This window comes from Meles meles, chromosome 1 (genome assembly GCF_922984935.1).
Source record: "Meles meles chromosome 1, mMelMel3.1 paternal haplotype, whole genome shotgun sequence".
In the NCBI taxonomy this organism is placed as follows: domain Eukaryota; kingdom Metazoa; phylum Chordata; class Mammalia; order Carnivora; family Mustelidae; genus Meles; species Meles meles.
In genome coordinates, this window is record NC_060066.1 from 34,404,857 (window position 1) to 34,419,763 (window position 14,907).

Below are 14,907 nucleotides of genomic sequence, written 5' to 3' on the forward strand. Positions count from 1 at the left end.
CCTCTGTCCTAGTCAGACAAATAAAACCAAGGCCTTCAGAGACCTAAGGAGGCCCAATAGGAGAAGAACATATCCAGGACAATTAGATCATTACTGGACCCAATGTCGATCACAGGGCCATCACCAAACCAATATCATATACTGTTCTATTTCATCTTTTATGTTAAAATATAATAGATTCTCTTATTTTTTTTTTAAATATGATAAGGGCTTTTACTTCCCTTTTTGGCACTTAAGAAGGAGCGTACTCAGAGTCCTGGGGAAAGAATCAATAATCAAAGGTAGGGTAGGCACTGTTCTTATATACTTATTTATTGCCCCCATTTTTTTTCTTTCTCTCCTTTTTTTTTTTTTGTTTGTTTGTTTATATCTAAATTCCAGTTAGGTAACATACAGTGTAATATTACCTTCAGGTGTACAATATAGCGATTCAACACTTACATACAATTCCCTACAATTCATTGCCATTAAGTGCTCTCCTTAATCCCTATCACCTATTTAACCCATCTTCCCTCCTTCCTCCCCTCTGGAAACTGGCAATTTTTTCTCTAGGATTAAGAGTCTCTTTCTTAGTTTGCCTCTCTTTTTTCCCTCTCCCTTTGCTCATCTGTATTGTTTCTTAGACTCACACGTGAATAAAATCATTATGGTATTTGTCTTTCTCTGATTGAATTATTTCATTTAGCATAATACCATCTAGTTCTACCCACGTCATTGCCCTGAATAGCCAAAGGAACCTCAAAAAAGAAAAACGAAGATGGAGCCATCATTATTCCGGACTTAAGTTATATTATATTAAATTATATTAAGTTACATTATAAAGATGTACTGATCAAAACAGTATGGTACTGGCACAAAAATATACACATAGATCAATGGAACAGAGCTCAAAAACAGAAATGAACCCACAACTATATGGTCAATTTATCTTTGACAAAGGAGGAAAGACTATGCAATGGGGGAAAAAAAACCAGTCTCTTCAACAACTGATGTTGGGAAAACTGTACAGCAACATGAAAAGGGATGAAACTGGACCACTTTCTCACCACCAAACACAAAAATAAATTCAAAATGGATGAAAGACCTAAATGTGAGACCTGAAACCGTAAAAATCCTAAAGGAGAACATAGGCAGTACCAGCCTTGACATCATCTATAGCAACTTCTTTCTAAAAATGAAATGTTTCCCTTCCTTGAGGCAAGGGAAACAAAAGCAAAAATAAACTGTTGGGACTTCATCAAAATAAAAAGTTTCTGCACAGCAAAGGAAACAATCAACAAAACTAAAAGGCAGCCTACAGAATGGGAGAAGATATTGCAAATGACATATCTGATCAAGGGTTAGTATCTAAAATCTATAAAGAACTTATCAAACTCAACACCCCAAAAATGAATAATCTAGTTAAGAAATGGGCAGAAGACATGAATAGACATTTTTCCAAAGAAGACACACAGATAGCCAGCAGACACAGGAAAAGATGCTCAACATCACTGATAATCAAGGAAATACAGATCAAAACTAAATGAGGTATCACCTCACACCTGCCAGAATGACTAAAACCAACAGCACAAGAAACAGATGTTGATGAGGATGTGGGAAAAAGGGGAACCCTCTTACACTGTTGGTGGGAATGCAAACTGGTGTAGCCACGGTGGAAATTGGTATAGAGATTCCTCAGAAAGACAGAAACTACCCTATGACCCAGCAATTACACTACTACATATTTACTCAAAGAATACAAAAAATACTAATTCAAAGGCATACATGCACCCTGACACTTATAGCAGCAGCATCTATAATAGCCAAATTATGGAAACAGCCCAAGTGTCCATCAACAGATGAATGGATAAAGAAGATGTGGTATATATATTTAATGGACGATTACTTAGCCATAAAAAATACTTAAAAAAAAAAAGAATATTACCTGCATTTTAGAGACGAGGAAAGTAAGGCTTATAGTGGTGATGTAACTGTCCCCAAATAATGTAGTTAGTAACGTGACAGAGGCTGGCTTTAAACTTGGGCAATCTGCAAGTAGAGTTTTTGTTCTTAACCATTTTGTGTTGCATCCCACCTCAGACCCTATTAGGACTCCCACCACTCACTGTTAATAGAAGTTGTCATGAGAATGAAATGAAATGATACACATTGAAAAGTTTATCACAATGCTCTTCATACATAACAATTGTTCAATGAAGTTAATAAACACCTCTTTCTCGGTTTCCTAAAAGCTCTCCAAACTCCATATCGCTGTAACTACAATCACTGCCATCCCTTCCTGCCCCAAATATGCCCTCTATCTTCCACAGGCTGGCTTCAGCAAAAATATCTTCATTCAATGCAAAAATCTAGTTGTAATCCTATACTACTCTTTTTCATCCTCTCTATTCAACCACTGAACTTCTCATTTTTAACTCTCAACTCTCATCACATAGTACAGCCAATGACACTCTCTCCTATTTCAGGAGCTCATAAACTCATCTATAGCACTTGGTATAATTATCGGAGCCTCACAGAGGATCAAGAAACAGGTCTCCTTACAGCTGTAGATTCAACAGAATGGAAGATCTGATTGGAATGACTGGATCAAAGCAAATGTTAGCTACAGGTGAAGAAGTAGCAAAATACATGATCAAAATGTACAACCTATCTCTGCTCCCAAGAAGTTAGCTATGCTGCAACTGTAACCATACCTCGTGATCTAACTTCTTTTGATCTCTATCGAAGCCAAACTGAGAGTCACTTTACATCAGTTCTTATTAGTAACATGACCTCCAACATGTTATAGTTACCAGTATTTTTCACTTGTCCCATATATTATTCTTTGTAATTTCCCTGTAGGATATTTAATCCTACAGATATGGCATTTCACAGAATTTCCACAATGTGAGTTTTAATCCCTTTTTATAAGAGAACCTAAATGAGATTTCCAAAGTTCATTTGCCCACTTACAAAAACTAGGCAACTGATCAGATGAATGATTTTTAATATTATAAATTTTTCACTGAATTTTGAATATATAATATATCCAAGTAAATATTCAGCAGTCCCTATATTTTTATTGATGTTACTTTTATTCCTATCTTTTAAATTATGCACAATATTTTCCCAGCTCTACAATTTCCCTGTCTTTCAATTTCCCCTAATCAAAACTCTTCTTGCCTTTTTTTAGTTGAAGTATAATTAGCATACAATGTTATAATAGTTACAGCTGTACAATATGTTGATTTGACAATTCTGTACATTATTCAGTGCCTACCACAGTAAGTGTAGTCACCATCTGTCACCATACAATGTAATTACAATATTATTATTTCCCCTATGTCGTACGTTTCATCTCTATGAATAGATACTTTCATCTCTATGACTTACTTATTTTATAACTGGAAGCCTGTATCTCTTAATCCCCTTTACCTATTTTCACCCATTCCCTTCAGCTCTTCCTGTTTTCTAAATGCATTTTTCCATATTTCTCTTGTAAGGTATGTCGTCTACATAATATTGTTCAAAATACTTCTATTTCACTTAACAAAAACTCTGGAGGTTTGAATAGTATTCTTACTAAAAAAGTACAAATTCTGGTCTTTGTTAGACTTATAAGAGGCAGCATAGTGGTAGCATTTTAACTTATGATTCTATTATAAGAGTTGGCCCTCACAGAGCTCTTCTATTAAATTTCTAGAACAATTTCATTAATATCATATACATGTTATTTTATTATCAAATAGAAATGCAGAAGCAGGGGCGCCTGGGTGGCTCAGTGGGTTAAAGCCTCTGCCTTCAGCTCAGGTCATGATCCCAGGGTCCTGGGATCGAGCCCCACGTCGGGCTCTCTGCTCTGCGGGGAGCCTGCTTCCTCCTCTCTCTCTGCCTGCCTCTCTGCCTACTTGTGATTTCTCTCTGTCAAATAAATAAAATATTAAAAAAAAAAAAAAAGAAATGCAGAAGCAAGTAAGTTAATTTATTACTGTTAAGATAGTATCTATTGAAATGAAGCTCTGTACAGCTATTGCCCAGATGAAAAGGAACAAATATACTATAAACATACTTTCTTGCTGAATTGCAACTCCAAATGAGAACTACAATGAGCAGCTAGATGAAAACATAGGTATGGTAGCCTCAATAATGTGCTTAAATCAGAAAAAAGCATCAAATTTCAGGGAAAACCAAGCACTTTGTTCTGAATATCACAGCTACAACTGCAACCCAACAGATAAACTTTCTGCTTCTGAAATCTGACTACACGTCACAAGTCATCCTTCTGCACCCTTCATTTCAGTAACAATAACCACTAGTAACACTGGCATCCTAAGAGAATTCATCAATGTCATAAAAAAAGAAAGAGGATCCTCATTAAAGTGGTCTTTATATAAACAGATATTATCACTAGACAGTGAAATGAGCATCACTTTGTTCCCAAAGCTGTAATTTCATTTTACTCTCACTAGACATGAATAGGTCAGTGTTTATTACAAGATAAGCAGAGATATTTTCTAACCTATGGCAAATAATTTACCATAGAGCTTTAGTTTCCTTATTTGTTCCACACAAAATTCAAAGAAACATCCAAATTTTATTTTAAAAAATAATTCGATCCCTTTTTCTTTGATTCCATGTGAAATAGGATAAATTCATATTTAAGAAAATATTCTCTCTAAAACCAACACATTCACATTAATTTACCATCTGTAACCTGAAATAATTTATATATAATATATAAGCAGACATGTTAAGTGACCCTAAGTCTTCAAACATTTACAGAGGCAAAAGCAAATAGATTAGTATCTAGACAGTGATCAACACATATTTCTTTCTTCCAGTTCCATATTTCTGAAGAACACCGGATGTTTGCAGCGTTTCCCTGGTGCACATTACATCTCTACTAAGGTTTCTATTATAGGAATGCTTTTGTCTAAAAGTAACAGAAAATCTGAACTCTAGTGACAAGAATTAATTGAGGATGGGTACTTCTCTCACATTGAAGAAAGCTGTCCAATACTATTAAACCAGGAGCTCAGAAAAGGTCATGCGCCTCATGATTCCAATACTCTTGGCTTTTCCCTCATCTTCACAAGGGCTGGTAAAGCCCAAGATAACACTTCTGCATTAAAAGGTAGTGCCACTTAAAAAAAAAAAAAAAAAAAAAAAAAGTAGTGCCAGCTACATCTTTCATTCTTTATCATGACTTTCTAGAAGCTTTCATAAATTTTCTTACACCTCATTTCCTAGAACTGTGTCACAGCCACAGAACTGTGTCCCAGTTGCAGAGAAATCTAGAAATTTTTATATTTTTTGGGTCCTTCCATTGGGGGTTGCAAGAGAGAAGGAAGTGAGGCTAGCCATTGAACAGGTTCTAGAACAGTCTGCTCTTCAACGAGTCAACAGTCCACATGTGTGTGTACATATATACATACACACATGTTTATATGTATATATATATATGTATGCATAATATATGTATGTATACATGTGCGCGCACACACACACACACACACACACGCGCGCGCACGCGCGTATACACATTACTCATAACACATTTCGCTCCCTCCCAAAAGGAGACAATCCCAAAGTCTCATTAGTTACAAAATCTGGCTCTGAATCCAGGATCTCTGAGGTAGCGCAAATCTTTCCATCAAAGTCAAGTGTACCTCATTGTAAACCACTGACTACACACTGAAAGCCAAGTTACCTGTTCCCAACACACTCAATACACAATGATGGAGAAAGAACAGAGTGACAGCAACAGAAACTCATCCAACACAGGAAGAATCAAAAAGATACAGTGGTCAACTGTATAGCACCCAGCAATCCCTACATGGACATACCTTCATTTCTTTGGTCACCCTATCTGGTAGCCCCTGATTCATCTGTCTCCCTTGACTGTTGTCATTCATGTCCCCTGGTTCTGCCCTTTGGGAGGGTGTCCCTTGTCCATTATTCTCCTGGGCTGCATAAGAGACTGGCCCTGGCGAGTCTCTGCTTTCCTGCATTCTGTACAGCTTGTATCTCCATGACTAGTCTACACATCACACGGCTACTGTGAGGTCAGGGTAGTGCCGTAAGGGCTGACTAGTCATAGGACATTTGCTACCCATGCTTGGGGTTTCTTTAGCCACTAGCTATATATGGCTATTTAAGTTTAATTAAAATTGAATAAAATTTCCATTACAGTTCTTCAGCCACACGCACATTTCACGGGTTCAATAGCTACCTGTGATGAGAACCTTCTGCATTGATGTTAAAGATATAAAACACAGTCATCGTTGGTGAAAGTTCTATTAAACAGGGCTGCATAAAAGAGTGTCATTAAAAAGTCCTGTTGAATTTTATTTGCAATGTTCCAACCCCACATAAAATTCACATACTTTTATCTGTTAGCCTCTCCGTGGTTTAAAATACAAACTGTTATATTATGAAATCTTGTCAGTACATGAATGTGATTTTGGTAACTAAGTTATTACTGAAAGTCTCATTTCTGGGATAGGTGTCAGAATTCATTATGAAAACTACAGATGACAATCAAACTATTATGTAGCCTGCGTTAACTCTGCACACAAAAGTAGCACGAGAGATTCTAAAGGTTTTGAATTGCCTGACTTACACTAATAAAGTTGGCTGGTGGAAAGCTGGTGGGTTCTCTAGGGAACCTGCCCTGCACTGAGGATGATGTACAGTCTGGGCAGGTTCTACAATAATTGCCTGTATATCCTCAAAACAGCCTTAAAAATTTAGTAGAATTCCTATAGCTTAAAAAAAAAGAAGAAGGAAGTCACAGTATCTTTTCTTCTGCTCAGAGATTTCATTTTAAACCCATATCAGTATTTGCCAACACTCATATTATCCCAACCAAGTAACTGAAAACTAAACAGAATAAAAATGCTCCAACCAACAAAAAAGAAGGTACTGTTGGAAGATAACAGCTAAAGGAGCTCTCTTTGGGTTTTATGCCAATTTGAATTTGGAACGCTTGAAAAGACCTCAAGTTTTAGTATGACTCATCAAAAGAATCAGAATAGGAAGATTTTATCTATGTTTGCAGGAAGTCACCAGTCTCCTGAGCAGATCCAAACCCAAATCAGACTTCTGCAGACATTAGCAGATTATTCAAATCCTGCCTCTGGCCAAGTTCTATATACCTGAGTATTTTAAAATTATAATTATATCTAATATCCAATATGAGGATATAAGATAGCTAATTTTGCCAATCTCTAAAACATATTATTAAGAAAAATAAAAATATATCAAATGCTCAGATCAACTATAAACATACACTTCAGAAAATCCATGTTCAATGTTATTGAGACTCATTATTACAAAGATTAAATTTTTATATTAACTCAGAAACTTGAAAACTCTGACCAATACAATGAGTTTAGAGAACCGTAATAAGATGAAAGAAATTCTTATCACAATGAAGAATGCTAGAATATTTCCTTTAAAAAAAATATGAAACCAAAGAGGCAAGCTTTTTTAAGAGTCAAATAAAGTAATCAAATTTTCATCTATAATATAATATAATAAAATGTGTTTATCAGTAAAATCAGATAGCATGCTCAAAATATAACAACATATAGCAATTACCATGCACTACAACTGTAACAAAACACTTAGAAGTGTATAAATTAAATATAGCTAACAAATTAAAATTAGCAATAATAACGCAAGAAAAAAATAATATTAGACAGAAAAAAAAGACTCTAACCACTTTGTCCTCCTGGTGTGAAATCCACGAAAGCAAGTTAGAAAGGACAGAAAAGACAAAACAAAAAAAATAATAATTAATTCCATTCTTAAAACAAGGAAGAGTTTTTAAGAGTTTGTTAGTGAAATAAAAATTCTGAAAAAGTCTGTTACATTTTGACTGAAATATAAACATTTTAAAAGGAAAATTTTTTCCACACATTTCAAGCAAGAGCATGCCATATACTAGAATATATAAAGATATATAAACAATAGTTTATATAAAAGCAATTAAATATACAAATATCAGAAAAATGAAGATATTCTTTCCATAAATAAAATCCCAATCAAATACTTAATTAATCCAAAGAGAGAAACTGAAAATGTTAAAGAAAATAGCTTTTTAAGTACAGAGACAATAAAACACAGCATCACTGTTTATCTTTAATTTCATCATATACTGTTCAAAAGTAGATAAAATTTTATATGAATTATGCATATTGCTTCTAAAAGTTATTTCTGTCCCATTAATTGAGAAGCCTTCTAACCTTTACAACTAAAACTTAAAAATTAGAAAAAAATTAAAGATAAGACACTATTGATTAATAAAATGGCAAGATGCATGATTTGGTCAAGGGAACACATTTAGATATAGTTAAAAACTGTTGCATTTCTCGTTACTTAAATATAATGATAACTGTAAAAGTGGTAACATAATAATAATGATCTGATATAAGAACATATAAATTAAAAATTAAAATCATGTGTTTTGAAGTATCACTGCTTCTCTGAAGTTATGGTTGGCCGTATATAGTACTTGTGACTAAGAGGAAGGACTAAGAGAGACCTATCTTAAAATTCCACCTTTTTTTTTTAAGTAACATTTCTACCTGTATACCTTGTGTAATTTTCTTAAACTCTCTAAGCCTTTATCTGCAAAATAGGGAATCAATATTTATTTTATAGGATTTTCTGAAATAAAATAACATGGAAAGTTCTCAATACAGTGCCTGGCATGAGTTCTGTATCTAATATTCTAACCTACTGAAACATAGGATATTGCCTAGAAGGTACAGAAATGCATTCTTTACATTATACTGTGCTCTTGATTGCTTCATTTGTTACAAATGGTAAAGATCATATAAAAGCTATTGTGCACCATCCAGGACATCTATTGCTAATCATTTAGTCCAACAAAAATCATTTATGAAGCACTCAGTTTATTTGTATCATGCACTAAACTAGATTTCTGGGACATAAAAACTAAGTAAGACAGTTTCTGCCATCAAAGAATTAAATGTAGTAAGAGAAAGAAAACCATGCAGAATGGAGAGATCTCTGAAAGCAGGAAAACAACAAAGCACTATAGAAACAGGAATGACGGAGGAGATAACAAGACTTTATGAAAAAGGATTAAGACAAAGTTTCTGAGATGTAAGCAGGTCTTTAAAGAAGAGAATGTCAAGCAAGACCAGTAAGGAAGAATATTTTATGCAAAGAACATGAAATAAGCAAAAAGCACAAAAGCACAAACAAGACTGGTATATTTGGAATTCAAGTATGAGGGAATGACTAGATTATAACTGATATGTTTGAACTGAAGTGTCCATGAATAACTAAAAGCATCACACTTTAATGAAAATTAATTCACACTGTAGAAACTTAAAAAATGAAACAAAATGGAGTTATAACTAACGAATTTGCCAAGTTAATTCCTCTGAACTGGTACATTAAATTTCAGCTATAACATATACATGAAAAACTTAACTATAAAACATTATGAAATACTCCTGCCATCATATCTTTATTATCTGTCAACAGGAATAAAAAATAAACAAAAAACTTATCATATGATTTATGAATAAGGCATAATATCATTACCTACTACTGACTGAGTCTTCAACTGTGTGACAAAGTGCACACTGATTGGAAGGAAACAAATCTGGAAGCTGAGAGAACAATTAAGAAGATACCAAAATATGGGGTGTCTGGGTGGCCCAGTTAACCATCTACCTTCGGCTCAGGTCATGATCCCAGGGTCTTAGCATTGAGCCCCAGGTCCAGCTCCCTGATTCCCCATCTCCTGCCCCTCCTCCCACTCATGTGCTCTCTCACTCTCTCAAATAAATAAATAAATTCTTTTTTTAAAAAAAAGATATTGAAATTTTGGGGTAAGAAACAAACATGAGAGTAGTGTGACCTACAATAGTAGCAAGAGAAATGGAGAGAAGTAGACTGATTTACGAGATACTGAGAAGTAAGGCTATTAATACTTGAATGAAGAAGTAGAGGAGGACTCACGAGTCTGGCTTGGACAACTGGAAAGAACCATTCCTTGAAAGAAGAAACATGAGAAACACACTTGGAAAATAATGAATTCAGGTACAGACAAGGTGAATTTGAGATGCCAATTAATACATGCAAACAGAGATTTTTCAGTAGGAACTCTATAGGTGGATCTGGAGCTCAAAAGACTAATCTAGCTAGTGAAATCATATCTGTAAATCATCAACATGTACACAGTATTTGAAGCTATAGGAGTCCATAAAATCCCCCTAGGAAATTGTTAGAAGAAAAGGAAGAATGACCCCTAATCAAAATGGCCCTTCTCTTTGTACTAGCAAGCTTTCCAAGAAAAGAAATTCAAAACAAATTTTTACTTTCTTTTTTTTTTTAAAGATTTTATTTATTTATTTGACAAACAGAGATCACAAGTCAGAGAGGCTGGCAAAGAGGGAGAGAGGAGGAAGCAAGCTCCCCGCTGAGCAGAAAGCCCAATGAGGGGCTCGATCCCAGGACCCTGATATCATTACCCGAGTCGAAGGCAGAGGCTTTAACCCACTGAGCCACCCAGGTGCCCCCAGATTTTACTTTCTAATCAGATTTTAGTAATACAATTAAGTCAGAAGTTTCACTGTCACTTTATTTGTCAGAAGTGAAATAAGGCTCATTAGTAAACCGGAATTGAGTTGCGTGAAAATCAAAGGGAATGTATAAATATAAAATATTGTCAAGGATCTCAGGGCAAAGAGTGATGAAATATAAAAAAATTATATTCTGAAATATAAAATATAAATACATGAAATATAAGAAATAACTTGCTGTGGAGAAATATTTTTATTTGAAGCACATGGATAATTTGAATTTTAAAATGTTCTTTAGGGGCACCTGGGTGGCTCAGCTGGTTAAGCGTCCAACTCTTGATTTCAGCTCAGGTCATGATCTCAGGGGCATGAAATCGAGCCCCATGTTGGGCTCCAGGCTAAATGTGGAGCCTGGTTAAGATTCTCTCTCTCCCTCTCCCTCAGCCCCTAGCTCCTCTTTAAGAGTGTATTTAATGATCAATAAATTATTTCAGGTCATATTTACTAGACTTCAAAACTCTAATAACTTAAAAATATGTCCAAAAGTTATTTATTTAAAGTTTAATAGTACAAACATATATTTAAAAGTTCTTTTAAAAAGCTATTAAAAACGTATTTTATTTTCAAATAATTTTATACTCACCATTTATCCCCATAATCATTCTCCCTATGGCCCTCCTTACTATCTTACCACTTCTGCTAATAACTAATTTCCATTGCCTCTCCTGAAGATCACCTCAAGTAAATAAATAAATTTATTTATTTATGAAGTAAGTAAATAAATACCTTCTCATTATCATCTATCAGTGACTATTCTTTATGTAACTTTCCATTATTAGTTCCCCAGTCACCTGCCAAACGAATGTCAGTTTCCCTCAGACTCCTCCTCTAGATATCAATCACAGGGTGCCTGGGTGGCTCAGTCGGTTAAGCATCGGGGTCTTGATTTCGGCTCAAGTCATGATCTCAGGATCACGACACTGAGCCCTGCACTGGGCTCTGCATTTCTAGCACAGAGTCTGCTTGAGATTCTTTCCCCCTTCTTTTCCCTCCCCCTCTGCTCCTCCCCCGCTCGCATGCTCTCTCTCACTCACTCTCTCACTCTCAAATAAATCAATAAAATCTCTAGATAGTCAGTCTTTCTCCTACTGCTTCCTTCTCTGTACTGCCAGAAAGATAGATCCCTCCCTCTATATCAATGTGATATACTTTCCATAGTTAAACTACCATCATGTCTCTCTCTTCTTGCCTACCTTTATAACCAATCCTAAATCACCCCTCACACCAGTACAATATTACTCCATCTTCTCTGTAAAGTCTAATCCCGTCTTCCAAGAATTGCAACAATTGCATAGTGCTTATGCAGTTTATCTTTTTTATTCATTCGTTCGCAAGTTTGCACTGCCATCTTCAAAAAAACGTTGTCATAGTGCTGAGCTGCAGCAAGGATCTGGATCAAAAGATAATGCCTATCCCAGAATAAGATGATAAATTACAGGGGCGCCTGGGTGGCTCAGTGGATTAAGCCACTGCCTTCGGCTCAGGTCATGATCTCAGGGTCCTGGAATCGAGCCCCGCATCGGGCTCTCTGCCTGTCTCTCTGCCTACTTGTGATTTCTCTCTCTGTCAAATAAATAAATAAAAATCTTAAAAAAAAAAGATGATAAATTACAGTAAAGGAGGGGACTGAGAGAAATAGAGTCACCTAATAATAAAATACAAAGAGTACTAGATTAGAAGTGTTCAGCATCCACAGCAGCACAAAAGAGTGAGTGTTTAATTGACATGAGTTACCCAAAGAAAGCGTCATGGGGAGATGATGCTTAAATCCGGAAAAAATGAGTAAATGTTCATCAGGTGAATAAGGGTTACGGGTAGGAACGGAGTCTAGGGGAAAGCAGAGCTGTAATTCAGATTACAGGGTAAAAGTGGCAGGGTAAGCAAAAGCTTAAGAGATAAATGGCAGTAATAATTTATGAAAAAATACAAAGAGTGTAGTTTGACTGGGGCTTATAGAATGGAGTGAAGCGCGTGCCTTGAGTTAGGCAAGGTACGAATCAGAGGGCACTGTATGCCATTAGAAACGTCAGGAGTCGGGGCGCCTGGGTGGCTCAGTGGATTAAGCTGCTGCCTTCCGCTCAGGTCATGATCTCAGGGTCCTGGGATTGAGCCCCGCATCGGGCTCTCTGCTCCGCAGAGAGCCTGCTTCCTCCTCTCTCTCTGCCTGCCTCTCTGCCTCCCTCTCTGCCTACTTGTGATCTCTCTCTCTGTCAAATAAATAAATAAAATCTTTTAAAAATTAAACAATAAAATACATTGTTTAAAAAAAAGCAACGTCAGGAGTCATAATGACTTCATGAGTCATCAAAAAATGAGTCGTCATTAAATAGGTTTTAAGCAGAAGGTAAAATGATCAGATTTGCATTTTACAAATATCACAACAGCAATATGTGAAGTATGTGTACGAGGAATCGAGACAAGAGCAGAGAGACCCATGAGGAAACTAACATCAGTCCAGGTGAAAGAAAAGCCCAAATAAGACCGCAGTTAGTAGTTCATAAAGGTAGTGAGGAAATGATCATCTCCAAACATTGTGAGTAAAGATGGGTGATAGATAAAGACAAAGCCCTGAAAGTATTCCTGGTTTTCTGGTTTAAGGGACAAAGTAGATAGTGGTGCCGTTCAAAATTTGAAAGTTACAGAAGGAATAGATCTAGGGGTTGTTCCAGTGATATAAAATACACAGCCTATTCTGACCCAAGTGACATTAGTGATATTCTAATGTATTCATTGAAAGGGAACTAAAAAGACAGCGTTTCTTCAAAAGAAGAATCTTATGTCCTTTTATTTTTTCCAATTGGGTTACACTTTGATTCATTTAGATATATATATAAAAAAAGCATATATTTGCATATACAACTTGAAGAGTTTAAACATCTGAATACATCCAAGAAACCAACACCACAATGAAGTTAACAGACATATCTGTCACCTCCAAATGTTCCTTTGTGACCCCTGATGCTTTTTCTTTTTATGGATCAGGATTATTTTTAACTTGAAAATTTAAAAAAAAAAAAAACATTGTTTCAGATAAGAGCTCATTTATTCTTTTGCTTATGTTTGAAGCTAAATATTTTCTTGGGATTGTTTGAAAAAGAATTGAGATTTACTGTGTATTCTACCTAAAAAGGATAGAGGAATTCATAACTATTTCTAACCCTCCTCTCACATATTGTCTGTATTCCCTTCCTTTGTGCTCCCCTACCTAGTGTCTTTTTAACTATGCTGCAGTTTTGGTGATAGCCTGAATCTTTATCTATTAAACTACCGTATAGTCTACTTTTATGATTAGAATTCATTGCAGATGCTATTATTAATCTTCCCCGTATAAGCTAAGTAAAATCTATTGAACCTGGTGCTCATCTTATCCACCGATAAGGAGCTTACTTCATTTATTGATGAGGATATTAGGTACTGAGCAGGATTCTTTCTTTCTCACCAAGTGGTTAGGAGCAAGTATACAGCAGTAGATAGCAAGCTTTCAAATGCACATGAACCAAGTATTGGTTAACAATATGCCATTAATCAAGGATACCTATGCACCTATTATATATCAGTAGTCTAAATATATTTTTTCTTTTCTCTAAAATAAACTCCTAAAACCATGTACCCCTCACACATTTTTAGGATAACATTTAAATTTTAAGTTTAAATAGTTAGAAAGGATGCATTTTCCGATGTGTTGTATATTGTAGGTATGTTTCAATTACACTTTGATCAAATCCTGGAGCTGCAGATTTACCTCATTCATTATATGGAAAATACCTACTACATATCCTATTTGGAAAACCAAGCCACATTGAGAAACCATCAGACAAATATGTTTTTTTTTCTCAAAGAGCCCAACTTCATTTTTAAATGCAAATAAATGTGGCATTATGGGCCACCACGATCATTTCACTTCAAAGTTCTAATTCTAAAAAAGAGACATAAGGCAACAGAGTCCCACCAGAAGTCCGCTTGCCTTCAAGAAATAAGATGCTTCTACTTTCTATAGTTCTTACAAAATCTCTAACTGCTTTGCCCTCAAGGAACTCTCCCTCAAGACAAGACATTCTAGACTTGTCACTTTGTTTCGTGCCCCAGAAATTCTTACATCCTGAGGCAATCCATTATATAAAGACTAGGTTCACATTACGTTGGGTTAAGGAGCAGGCATTTGATTTGAAGAGCATAAGAGCAATTATAAAAAAGTGAGTTACAAAGAAAATTCCACAAAACAGAAATGTTCTCAGGTAGATCAATTTTAAGAAAAAAATGAAAGAATACGTAAGGAAATTTTTGTCCTTTAAGTTATTCACAC

The 14,907-nt window shown here is 35.4% G+C and overlaps 1 protein-coding gene across 24 annotated transcripts in view; it reads right to left on the minus strand.

Moving 5' to 3' along the window:
* RIMS2 (regulating synaptic membrane exocytosis 2) overlaps nucleotides 1–14,907 on the minus strand; it is a 598,763-nt gene that overhangs the window by 454,664 nt on the left and 129,192 nt on the right. For 15 of the 24 annotated variants that reach the window (XM_046014316.1, XM_046014333.1, XM_046014427.1 and 12 more), the window contains one exon: nucleotides 7,703–7,714. The exons of the other annotated variants lie outside the window; for them this stretch is intronic. In XM_046014316.1, the coding sequence (XP_045870272.1) occupies nucleotides 7,703–7,714 (12 nt within the window). The remainder of the gene's footprint in view (nucleotides 1–7,702; nucleotides 7,715–14,907) is intronic. 24 annotated transcript variants of the gene reach the window in all.